We start from the raw sequence: 13,910 nt of genomic DNA, 5'->3' as shown, positions 1-13,910 counted from the left end.
GGAGTCTGCTTCTCCCTCTGACCCTCCCCCATCTCGTGTTCTCTCTCTCTCAAATAAATAAATAAAATCTTAAAAAAAATAACTTACATAAAAATTAATAGAGAAACTAGCCAGGACTGCTGAAGTTATAATGTTGATAATAGGTTTAAAATTCATTCTAATTTATTGATTAAAAATTAAGAAACTTACTTTTGGAAACATCTGGCTTGTCCTACCTCTAGAAACTTTATATTTAGTGGGAAAAAATTACCTGTCAACCAGATGGGTATGCTTCTAATTAGTACTAACTAGGTTTTACTAAGTATGTTTATTGATTTATGCATATTTTATATGGTGATACCAAAGTTAAACAGGAACTAGATATCAACATATAAAGTAGGAAAATAATATATGAATGAGGGTCTTGCTTCTAATTACAATGTTGAATTGTCTTTTGTCAGTTTTAATGACACCTATGATTTGATTACAATTATAATTATGTATAATTAACAACAGAGTTATCTCTGTTGACATTTAAAACTAAAACAAGAGTAGAATTACAAAATCTGAAGAATCTGTGGATTGAAGATATGATATAGCCCACCCTTTCAGTAAAGAATTTTTCTTAAACTCCCTGAAAAGTGTCATGGAATTTGTTCCTTGTACTCCACTTACAGGTACATTCCTTACTTAAGGCAACCCATTTTTCATCACTGGCCAGCTCTAATAGTTGAAAGCTCTTCTACTCAGGAGAAATGTGTCTCTATATCCGCTATATCCACTGATTCTATTTCAGCTTTTCAGAGCTACAAAAAATGAACCTTTCTACAACGGTCACTTCAGTATTTATCTTTAGCTATCAAACAGTATCAGGTTATTACCCGAGAAAATTTCCTTAAGGGCCTCACAGGATATAGTTTCTAAAGTCTTGACAATCCTGGATGTCCTTCTCTGAAGCTCATTTTTTTGTGACAGTACTTCTTAAATAAGTTCAGTACAGAGAAGTAAACACATTATTCCAGAACTGGCTTAAATATAGAACATTCCTTTTCTTCTTTGGTATTTCTATTCATATGGCATTAAGAAATGAATAATTTGGTGGCATTCATACTGAAGGGTTCATATTCCACTAAAACCCTTCACTCTTGCAAATGCTTTTTGCTTTTTAGCTACCAGCCATTCAGGATTAACACAGCCTCATTTCAAAATATGAATATATTACAGCACTCATAACAAAAGTATAAATAGAATACTAATTAATGGATTATTTCATCTTCCTTTCTCATATATAGGATGGAGAATACAGAAAGATGAAATATGTCAAAAGATGGGCATTTAAAACTATTAATAAATTCATTCTGAAGATCTTCCATACTTGCTATAAGAAGAAACTAGTATATTTATATTTTTCAGTGATGCTTTTCTTCCAGCCAATCTTTCCTGTTGGGAATGCAACAGATCTGAAAATAGTAATTAGTTGAAACATTATAGGACTCAAAGAAATATGATAAGGTTTTGGCCTCAATAACTGGCAATTTAAAGATGAATACTTACAAGTTCATGGATATCAGTTTTAAAGATAGAATGTACTCCAATAATGAAAGGCGTCGGGGAACTCAGAACTTCCAGGAGCTGAGCCGGGAGAATGGGAATATAGGGATAACTGGAAATAATAAAAGCGTACGTGAGCTATATTTGTTTTCCCATAACATGAACATATTTTCTTTCACCTGTATGTGGTATGAATTTCAGAATACCTACATTTAGAAATTATCAATAATATTCTCATGGATGTTAATATTAAATATTTTAAAAGATAAAAAAATCTTCATGTTTTGAAAGAGATGATCAGATATAACAAGATATAAAGTAAATGGAACCCAGGGCAGCTTCCTTATCCCTTATTCCTCGGAGGCAAGTAGTCTCTTTAGGTTTGTCAATCTTGCTTGAAAGCATCTTTCATTACATAAAAATCCGATATCCAGGAGGTAACAATGACTACCTGATGGGCCCTCTCCCTTAATACTAATGATGATTTGTCTAAATAAAACAATCATTCAAATTCCATTTTCTATACTTGATGTTTGAATTCACTCAGAATGGCAAAGTATAAAAATTAAGGCCTAGAATGCTCTTATCTAGGGGTTAAGAAAGGCACATAGATTAAAAAAAAGAAAAAAAATTTTTAAATAAAATCTGAAACAGTCCAAATTTTTTTCTAGTTTGTATGACCTTAATTTTCCAAAAATGTTATGATTATCAAATTGATAAAACAGTATATTAGAAAATATTTTATTCATAACACTATCAGGGCATCATTGTTTAGATGTTTTGTTTTTTACTTTTTACTATGGAAAATTTTAACATTCCCCTACGCCCCCAGAAAATAGGGAGGAAAAAAGGAAAATGAAGCCTCATGTATCCAATGCAGATTTGACAATTACCAATGCAAGGTCTCATTTATGTTTCTACCCATTTTAAAATTGTTCTCTTCTCTACTATATTATTTGAATCAAATCCCAGACATCTTACCATTTATACATAAATACTTTAGTAGGTATCTAAAAAAGGTAAGGGATCTTTTTTAATATAACCATAATACCATTATAACCCTAAAAATTAATAACTCTTTTATATCAAATAATCAGACAAAACTAACTTAAGACTTTCACCACTAACTATATTCAAAGAGAATTAAATGTTGCTGACAATATGATTCAAATTATTTTTGCACTAAATTAATCAACACTCAGTAATGAACAACTTGGAAAATTTCCAAATTCTAGGTTAGATTTCCATCAGAATCATGTGTACAGCGTAACTTTGTAAAATATGCCCCTGTGGTTCAAAACTATTGTGCTATGACATTTCAACTAATCATCAGTAAGTAATGCAGAATTTAGCAACAAATTAAAGTACCAAGTTAAAAACCTCACCTATATTTAAGAGGAAACATTAAAGATTCCAGGGCTCTGCAAGCATCACTAAGTCTCTGGAAACTTGCAGAATGGAAGAGGACCTTATTTTCTGTGAGAACTGCACAAAAGAGGCTGAGGACATTTTGAATTCCTGAAAATACAAGAGCAAATGCTTACCAAATGCATTTCATTTTATATGTGTTGCCAACAAACAGACGAAGAATGACATGGAACGAAAAAGCCAGTATTTTTGAAATCTCTAAAAAAAACTATTTGGTTAAACTATAAATTCCATGTAACCTATGAGTATCTGTTTTTCCAAACTTTCACTTTATCTTTATTCTTCAAATCAATGTAACACTCATTGAACATATTAGTTGCTTGGAAATACATTATTACCTTCTTTTCAACTTCATCTCTATGGACTGTACTTAAATTCCTGTTTTAGATGCTGGCACTGTTCAAAATAACTTTTTTCCCCCCTTAAAGTCCATTTGTCTGATGTTAATATAACCATGCCAAGTTTGTTGTTGAAATTTTCCTGGTATGTCTTTTTCCATCTTTTCATTTCAACCTTTCTCTACTTCTTGGAAATACAGTTGACATTTTAATAAATCTAGTCTGACAACCTTTGTCTTTTAAGTAGATCATTTAATTGACTTACAGTGATTATTTCTATATATATATATATAATCGTATTCAATATTTTTTATTTGTTCTACCTTTTTTCTCCCCTTTCTAAATGATTAATAATTATCCTGGACCTTCTTTTATCCCCTCTGCTAGTACAGAATTTATAAGTCCTGTTTCTATTTTTCTAGTAGAAATGGTAGAAAATACAGCATTCATACTTAATGAATTGAAGTTAAATACATTGTTTCTTATCTTCTCCTTTTTACTACTGGGTCTTTTTTTTTTTAATATTAGTTGAAACTTAATGACATGGACCTACTATATCAAAGTCTTCTAAGGTAAAATACTTCCTATAACTCCCTTTACCATGGCTTGTCCTTTCACACGAGGCATGCAAATTTCTTCTTGGTCCATTATTAACTGCTATCCTCTTTTATGATTCCCAACTTATCTCATATGATATACCTGAACTTAAAATTCAGGTTTTTAATTTTACCTCATTTGGATAATGTAAGAGTTTTATAACTGGTTTCTCTAATCCAGTCCTTATTCAGTTCAGATCTATTCTCCACAGTCTAGCATGATGGACATAAAATACAAATCTGATTATGTCACTTTCATGCTTCAAATACTTCAGTATCTTCCCATTCTTTTGGGTAGTTACTTTCAAATGTATTCTGTTCCAAAGAAGCAATTTATTAAGAGAAGCTTTGCTTCAACCTGTTTTATATATTAATCGCTGTGAGCCTTGGTAAAATGAGAGTAATTTTAAAACCTATCTTAGAGGGTTCCTATAAAGAAGAAATGAGATAATGCATGGAATTCTCAGTATGGTACCATGTTAAATAATCAAGACACATTAGCTGGTATTATGATTATTATTGTAATTATTGAAGTTGCTAACATTAATTTGCTTTTAAGTCAGGGTTCTGATGCTAAAAATGTTTGAAGACACCTGACTACTAGATTAAGGCTGAGCTCCATGCCAAAATATCTTTATGGTTTTACATCCATATTTCCAACCCAGTTGCTACCTCCCACACTTGTATGATCAATAGTAAACTAACTGAGTTCTTAGAACACTTCTTTCAGCTTGATAACTCTGCTTCTTTTGTTCACCTTCACTGTACCTGATGTCCCCTTCATTAAAATGTGAGTCCCTCAAAGATAACACTGGGCCTTATATAGCACTGAATATATAATAGGCACTCAAAAATGTTTCAGTGAACTGAAAAGCTGTCTGAATGCTGACATGAGTCACTATAAAGAAATATTAAAACTTTCACTAAAAGATGTCAGAGAATATCTTTAAAAATTCAGAAAAGGAAAGTGTAAAATGCACAGATCATAAATTAAAAGATTAATAAGTTCAATTATTTTATATTGAAAATTTCTGTCAAAAAATAACATAAAAAATGAGGACAAGTCTCAGACTGAGTGAAATTGCATAGAAAGTATATAAATGTAAAAGGATAATCATCTACAATATGTTGCCCTTGGCTAAGGAAATGAATCCAAAACAATACAGCTAAGACCAAAGTGAAAGAGCTTCCTGCCTAATTTTTCTTCTAGGAGTTCTATGGTTTTCAGTTTTATATTTAAATCTTTAATCCACCTGAGTTTATTTTTCTGTGTGGTTTAAGAAAGTGTCCAGTTTCATTCCTTTGCATGAAGTTGTCCACTTTTCCCAACATTTTTTATTGAAAAGACTGTCTTTTCCCCATATTCTTGCCTCCGTTTTTATAGATTAATTGACCAAATTAGAATGGGTTTATTTCTGGACTCTAGTCTATTCCATTGATCTATATATTTCTGTGCCAGTACCATACTATTTTGATTACTTTGTAGTATAGTTTGAAATCAGAAAGCATGATACCTCCATCTTTGTTCTTTCTCAAGATTGCTTTGGCCACAATATTGTTCTTTAGAAATTTTTTCCTACAGTCAAGATTTGTTCTAGGATCAGATTCTCCATTTAGTTGTTGTGTTTCTTTAGTCTCATTCAATATGAAACATTATTACAACTTTAATTTTTAATTCTTAAAATAATCACTTTAGGTTAAGCTAGTGCTTAAGAGGGAGGATGTCAAGTACTTAGTCATCCCGATTATGGTATTAGGCAATATAGCTTTTCTGGAAGCTTAGACCTGAATTTGTTATGAATAAAAATAATAATAGATACTTTAGATTAATGGGAAGAATTTCAACCAGCTCCTGATCACTTTCTAATAAAAACTCTTCAAAACATGTTAACCATTAAAAAAATGTACAATACTTATTAGCTCAGTTTTTCTTGGTTTATGGAAACATCTATGTAAATGTAGAAATAAGTAATTTAGAATTATGATTAAAGTATTTGCTTAAAAAAACACAAACGTATTATCTTAAAGCTCAGCAGGACATAAGTCCTATTTTGGGGTTTTCTAGCTTCTAGCAACTTCCTACATTCCTCGGCTCATGGCCCCCTTCCATCTTCAAAGCTGACAAAAGCCATTTGAGTGTTTCTCATTTATGTGATGTCAGAATGCATCATTCTGACACTGACTCTTCTGTCTTCCTCTCTCATCTTTTAAAGGCCCCTGTGATTTACACTGGGCCCGCCAAAGGAACAGACCCTTGAGTTAGATTTTTAAGAATAAGAAGTTAGTGAGGGAGACAAGAGCAGAAAGGCTTTCAAAGCTGACAGAAAACTACGTGCAAAGAAACAGAGGACTAAGGAGGAAAAGGCACTGAGAAACCTGTAAGTAGTTCTATCAGGGGAATGTTCAAGAAGAATTTGAATACCATGAAAAGGAATCTAGGCTTTCTTTCCTGAAGACTCTGGGGAAGAACTTTTTCCTCTCCACTCCTATCTGAACCCTGTGCAGTCCCCCACAAAAAAAATAATACATTCTGATAATCCATCAGAAGATAATATTCATAGTCAGCTTCATTTAGTATTAGACAAATCGTGAAGAAGGCAGGCATGTAGTTTTAAGGGACTCTATCCACTTACATCAATCAAAACAATCAGTTTATGATACCAAGGGGGAAATATTATACTATACTTACTAAGACAGGATTTAAGTTAGGATTTATATTAGAAATGAGTTAGGGACAATATTCTAGTGCTCAAAGGGGAAGTTTTCCATTATCCAGAAAATAATATAGTATATACATACAAATAATTTACCCATGTCTAACTGAAGATTACCTTAATTTTGTATTCTTAAATATCACAGATGCTTTCTTGAGTTTCAGATATAACAATCTCAAATATTTTAAGAAATTAATGTTTTTATTCCTAAATAGCAATGTTTCTTGCTGTGTTTATAGCTATGCAGTTATTGAGAAATTCAATTTCTTTGAACTACAAGTCATAATCAGTTTTCTACATAATCTTGAATTGTTTCCTAGTCTTTGGTAGTCAATGTCCATCTAAAGCTGCACAATAATGGTAGAGAAGACAGACAAACATTCCAGTGATAATTACTACTGATTTCACTACAATGGTGCACACACATCCTGTTGATTATTCAAATAGTAAAACATTCTGAAAAATTACTTCCGATCTTAACTTTTCTTTAGGGGTTAAAGTTCTAGAATTCATAACTCACACATTAACAAATGTATTTATTTCCTGTTTTGAAAAAAACACCACCAAAAACTTTTCTCCAGAATTGTCTCCTTCGCTGAATAATAATGATATGTTGCACAGATACAACACTATGTCTCAGTGTTCAAATGGGCAAATTGAGGAACTGAAGGCCATGGTTTCAAGACAGGATATATATTAGGAAAGCTTAAACAATTTATTATAGTTCTTTTACATAAATCCACAACAGAGAAAATGATATAATAATGGTCATGACTTAACACAAGTCAAGGAAAAGGAGATTTCTCATTTATTTGATCAATATCTGTCAAGTAACTACCAAGTTTCAGGCACTGGGAATATAGAAATAAAGAAAAACAAGATCTCTACCTTCACAAATTAACTAAAGCTTTATACAGGTTTACATAGTTTAGTTTTATAACTATCACTGAGAGGTAATGTTTAATATGTTACAAATTCAGTATATCATTTCCAAATATATTAGAAATGGAAATCTAAGTAAAAAATAGTTTAAAAGGTAACTGAATTGGGCAACCATGTATATTTTAGTGGTTATGAACATGGGCTTATTCCCTTGAGTGTGACATGAATTAAACATACTTTATGAACCTATAAATAGGAAGTCAATTAACAAATACATATGACCACAAATAATTCAAATTTAATTGTGTTTATCCCAAGTAACAATCCATAAATGGCCCAACTCAACCAAAACTGTGTAAAAAGGTACAACACATTTCTTTTCTTGTTTAACCCTACAATTGATTCTGAGTCTGGGGTAATTACATCAGATTACTCCAATCCCAAATGGCCCAGATTCCTAGTCTGTGCCAGTTCTGACTGACCACTGACCGGGTTTTTAAATCTCTTCAACATCTACATTTAAGCAGGAAGCAAAAGGGGTCTTGGGAATAGAACAGCAAACAGAGGGGAAGGATAATATATTGAATAACTGAAGAGTTAAAGCAAGGATCAAACAAGAGGGAATTACCTTGGCAGAAATAACTCTTAATTAAAACTTCTTCCTTTCTTCTCCTCTTTCCCTTTTCCTCCACTGTTAAGCCTTTACCAAGCTGCTGAGATGTATAAGAAATTGCTAAACTCTAAGGATAGATATAAAGAAATGGGAGGCAGGCTCATAAGAGCTCACAGTTCACTGAAGATGGCAGGTTGGTAAGTAAATAATTAAACACAACAGAACAGGGACAGGTACAAACTGCTACAGAGCACAGAAAAAGAAGGTAATTTATCCTGCCATCATTTGTAAGTTGCATACTTCAATAATGGAGTACCCATATTTGGTAAGAATATTAATCCCTAAGTGCTGAAAGCAAAATGAAATTTTGGACAAGAGAATTTTGTGAGAAAGGACAACTCTTCTTTTTTTTTTTTTTAAGATTTTATTTATTCATTTGAGAGGAGAGAGAGAGAGGAGAGCCCCAGTGGTGGGGAAGGGAAGAAGGAGAGGGAGAAGCAGACTCCCCGCTGAGCAGGGAGCCTGAAGCCAGCTAGATTCCAGGACCCTGAGATCATGACCTAAGCCAAAGGCAGACACTTAACCTGACTGAACCACCCAGGCGCCCCATGAAGGACAACTCTTTTTTTTTTTTTTTTTTTTTATGAAGGACAACTCTTAATGGCTATCTTGCCTCAAGGCATTTGCATTCATTAAAAGATAACTTTTACAAAGATAGAGATAACTATTTAATAATAGCATTTAAGCACCAGGAAAGGAAAAGGGAGAAGATAGTTTTGAACCAGGATTCTTCTGAACTGTCCTCAAATTATATCATGTAGCAACCACATGCTTTATTAATGTGTAATTCCAGCAAGGGTAGTACACTAGTCAATAAGCACTCAGTTGGTCACTGTCAGTCAGCCTTTGATATTTTAAAAATGGTTAGCTTTACAAAACTAGCATAAATACTTAATCTTTGTCAAAAGAAAAGCAATTAATTTCCTGATCACAGTCTATTTCTTACAACTTAAGTCTCATCAAACCTCTTACTATTTTATGAAGAACTTTTTTATGCTCTATACCATTGCTTATGTTCTTCCTTCTGCCTGTAATGCCCTTTGTCCTCTTTTCTAGCTAGTAAGGTATCTCTTGGTATCTCTCTTGGCTCTTGGTATCTCTCTTGGCTCTTGGTATCTCTAGTATTGCATTAACTATATACTGTAATATAATTTTTAAAATATGTATATTTCTCTACTAGGTTAAAAGTTTATCTAGTTAAGGACTGTGATTTTTTTCATCTTTATATCACTAGTGACTAGCACAGACCTGGCATATGGTATTGGCTTTGGAAACATTTGATTAAAAAAAAATGCTCCTGCAGGTGAGCATTATAGGAACAGCATTCTTTGTGCTATTTATTACAAAAAAATTAAATTGGAACAGTCTTCCCAAGAGATCGTTAGGCCTCCAGAGTAGAGTACACATGGTAAGCAGTTTCTTCGGAAAAGTGTCCCAGAACAGATTAGTGAGAAGATTTAATTTGTTTCAAATCCCCACAGAAAATAGTTGATATTCAAAATGTCAAAAAATGATTAATCATAGATATAGTAAAACATTAAATTTCCCATTTCCTCTTTTTCCACTTAGAGCACAATATGCCATTCATAGTAATGGTCTAATCTCTTGTATACTCAAATTCTCCAACTATTTAACTACATATATTGAGAAAGAAAATGACTACTTAATTTTTTCCCATTATAATTGAGAATAAGATTAAAACAAGTAAGAATGTTATATGAATAAGCTGAAAAAAATGAGTGAAAACAGAAACATGATCCAAGGCACTAGATTTCAATTGCTTAACATAAAAAGACAAAACCATTCTACAACTGATGCATTAATCATATGGTTCATAAATTAACCAATCAACATATTCTTCATAAGGTGTTAGTGTAAAAATAATATTTTCTACCCCCTAAGCCTTCATTATTTCCTCTGGCATAGAATAGAAAGATTTTCATCTTTCTATTTCAGGAACATAGATTATTTTGTATATTCTTGTAAAAGTTAATGTCACTTCAGGAATAATTATATAGTGTTATAGACAGAAGCTTTCCCAGGGAAAGACAAAAGAGAATACCAAAATTTTTCCATTAAAATATTCAGAAGTAAAAGTAACTTTCTGAATTGAAAATTACAGCTACATTCAACATTTTAAGTATGCTTACGTAAAAGGTAAAAATAATGTTTATAAGATAAACTGAAGAAAAATTCTGGCTATTTTAATAATTTTTAAAGCATCTATATTTAGTATTAGAGACAATCAACACAGAAATATTGATCTAATAATAGTTAATGAAAAACTGACTAAAGTTAATTTAAGTAAGCAAAAAGAAAGTATGCATATATAAAAAAAAGTTCATACCAAGACTGAATCATGAGGAAATAGAAATTTTGAGCAGATCAATAATGAATAAGGAGATTGAAACAGTAATCAAAACTTCCCAACAAAGAAAAGTTGAGGACTAGATGGTTTCACTGGTAAATTCTATCAAACATTTAAAGAAGAATTAATACTAATGCTTCTCATATTTTCAAAAAAAACTGAAGAGGAGGGAACACTCCCAAACTAATTTTAGGCCAGCATTACCCTAATAACAAAGCCAGATAACGACACTCTAAGAAAAGAAGACTACAGGCTAATATCCCTGATGAATAGACGCAAAAATTCTCAATAAAATACCTGCAAACTGAATTCAGCATCACATTAAAAGGATCATACACAATCATCAGGCAGGATTTACATCTGCGATGTAAGGACAGTTCAACATACACAAATCAATCAATGTGATATACCACATTAATAGAATGAAAGATTTAAAAATCACATGGTCATCTCAATAGAAGCAGAAAAAGCATTCGACAAAATTCAACAGCCTTTCATGATAAAAATCCTCAGCAAATCGGGCATAGAAGGAATGTACCTCAACATAATAAATGCTATACATGGCAAGTCCACAGCTAACATCTTACTCAATTGTAAAAGGTTGAAAGCTTTCCTGGTAAGCTAAGAAATAAGACAAGGGTGCCCACTCTTACCATTCAATTTAACATAGTACTAGAAATCCTAGTCAGAGCAATTAGGGAAGAAGAAAAAATAAAAAGCATCCACATAAGAAAGAAACAAGTAAAACTGTCTCTGTAGATGATATGATCTTATACAGAGAAAATCCTAAAGACTCTACCAAAGAACTATTACAACTAATAAACTAATTCAGTAAGTTGCAGGGCACAAAGTCAACATACAAAAATAAGCTGCATTTCTATACACTAACAAAAAACTATCTGAAAAGAAAATAAAACAATCCCATTTACAATAGCATCAAAAACAATTAAAAACTTAGGGACAAATGTCTAACAGACACATGAAAAAATGCTCAACATCACTTGGCAACAAATCAAAACCACAATGTGATACTACCTCACACCAGTCAGAATGGCTAAAATTAGCCAATCAGGAAACAAGAGATGTTGGCAAGGATGTGGAAAAAGGGGAGCCCTCTTACACTGCTGGTGGGAATGTGAACTGGTGTAGCTACTCTGAAAAACAGTGTGGATGTTCCTCAAAAAAAGTTAAAAATAAAACAACTCTAAGACCCAGCAATTGCACTACCAGGTATTTACTGAAAGGATACAAAAATAGTGATACAAAGGGCACATGCACCCCATGTTTATAGCATCAATGTCCACAACAGCCAAAATATGGAAAAGAGCCCAGATGTCCATCAACACATGAATGAATAAAGATGTGGTATGTGTATATACACACACACACAATGGAATATTACTCAGCCATCAAAAAGAATGAATTCTTGCCATTTGCAATGACGTGGAGAGAACTACAGGGTATCATGCTAAGCGAAATAAGTCAGTCAGAGAAAGACAAATACCATATGATTTCACTCATGTGGAATTTAAGAAATAAAACAGATGAACATAGGGGAAGGGAAGGAAAAATAAAATAAGATGAAAACAGAGAGGGAGGCAAATCATAAGAGACTCTTAATCACAGGAAACAAACTGAAGGTTGCTGGAGGGGAGGTGGGTGGGGGCATGGGGTAACTTGCTGATGGGCATTAAGGAAGGCACTTGATGTAATGAGCATTAGGTGTTATATGCAACTGCTGAATCACTAAATTCTACCCCTGAAACTAATAATAACTATATGTTAACTAAATTGAATTTGAATAAAATTTTTTTTAAAAACTTAGGGATAAGGAGATGAAAGATCTGTATGTTAAAACCCATAAGACTTTGATGAAAGAAACTAAAGAAGACACAAATAAATGGAATGATATCCTGTGTTTATGAATCAAAAGAATTAATATTGTTAAAATGTTCACACTACCCAAAACCATCTATGGATTCAATACAATCTCTATCAAAATTCTAATGACATTTTTCACAGAAACAGAAAAAAAAATCCTAAAATTTATATGGAGCCATAAAAGACCCCAAATAGCCAAAGCAATTCTGGGAAACCACAAAGCTGGAAGCATCACAATTCTTGATTTAAAACTGTATTACAAAGTTAGAGTAATAAAAATAGTATGGCACTGTCATAAAAACAAACACACAAATCAATGGAAGAGAAATGAGATCATAGAAATAAACTCACACATATAAGGTCAATGAATATTTGAGTCAGGAATATTCAATGGGGAAAAGATAATCTCTTCAATAAATGGTGCTGTGAAAACTTGATACTCACATGCAAAAGAATGAAACTGGTCCCCTATCTCACATCACTCACAAAAAATAACTCAAAATGGATTAAATACATAAACATAAGAACCCAAACTATAAAACTACTAGAGGAAAACAGAGGAAAGGCTCCTTTACATTGGTTTTGGCAATGAATTTTTTCAATGGGATACCAAAAGAAAAAATAAACAAGTGCAACAACATTAAACTAAAAAGTTTCTCCACAGGTAAAGAAATAAATCAGCAAAATGAAAAGGCAACCTACAGAATAGGAGAAAATATATGCAAACCTTCTACCTGATAAGGGAATAATATCTAAAATATATAAGGAACACATACAACTTGATAGCAAAACAAACAAAAAACCATCTATCTGATTAAAAACTGGGCAAAGGACTTGAGTGGATATTTTTCCAAAGACGTATGAATGCCATGAAAAGATGCTTAGCATCTTTTAGCATCAAATCATTTTATTTGAAATGCAAATCAAAACCACAGTGAGTTATCATCTTACATTTGTTAGAATGATTACTAAAAAGACAAGAGGTAACAAGTGTTGGCAAGGCAGTGGAGAAAAGGTATCCTGTGAATAAGGATGCAGCCATTATGGAAAACAGGATGGAGGTACCTGAGGAAATTAGAAATAGAACTGAAATAAGTCAATCAGAGAAAGACAAGTATCATATGAACTCACTGATACCAAGAATTTGAGAAACAAGACAGAGGATCATAGGGGAAGGGAGGGAAAAATGAAACAAGACAAAACCAGAGAGGGAGATAAACCATAAGAGACTCTTAATCTCAGGAAACAAACTGAGGGTTGCTGGAGTGGAGGCGAGTGGGTGGGTGGGGTGGTTGGGTGATGGACATTGGGGACGGTATGTGCTATGGTGAGCGCTGTGAATTGTGTAAGACTGACGAATCACAGACCTGTACCCCTGAAACAAATAATACATTATATGTTAATAATAAAAAAAAAAGAACTACCATATGATCCAGCAATCCCAGTTCTGATTATATATCCTAAAGAAATGAAATCCCTATCTCAAAGAGATATCTACAT

At 32.6% G+C, this 13,910-nt stretch overlaps 1 protein-coding gene across 2 annotated transcripts in view; it reads right to left on the bottom strand.

The window, feature by feature from the left end:
• The window catches only part of SBF2 (SET binding factor 2), a 467,799-nt gene that overhangs the window by 200,909 nt on the left and 252,980 nt on the right, over window positions 1-13,910 (bottom strand). For both annotated transcript variants that reach the window (XM_028116744.2, XM_028116745.2), the window contains exons 7-8: window positions 2,916-3,048; window positions 1,534-1,642 (exon numbers count right to left, since the gene is read on the bottom strand). In XM_028116744.2, the coding sequence (XP_027972545.1) occupies window positions 1,534-1,642; window positions 2,916-3,048 (242 nt within the window). The remainder of the gene's footprint in view (window positions 1-1,533; window positions 1,643-2,915; window positions 3,049-13,910) is intronic.

This window comes from Eumetopias jubatus, unplaced genomic scaffold (assembly GCF_037043125.1).
Source record: "Eumetopias jubatus isolate StellerSeaLion01/CBP00866 unplaced genomic scaffold, mEumJub1_p1.0 scaffold_13, whole genome shotgun sequence".
NCBI lineage: Eukaryota > Metazoa > Chordata > Mammalia > Carnivora > Otariidae > Eumetopias > Eumetopias jubatus.
The sequence above is the reverse complement of the archived record's forward strand: the minus strand, read 5'-3'. Positions and strand labels throughout refer to the sequence as shown.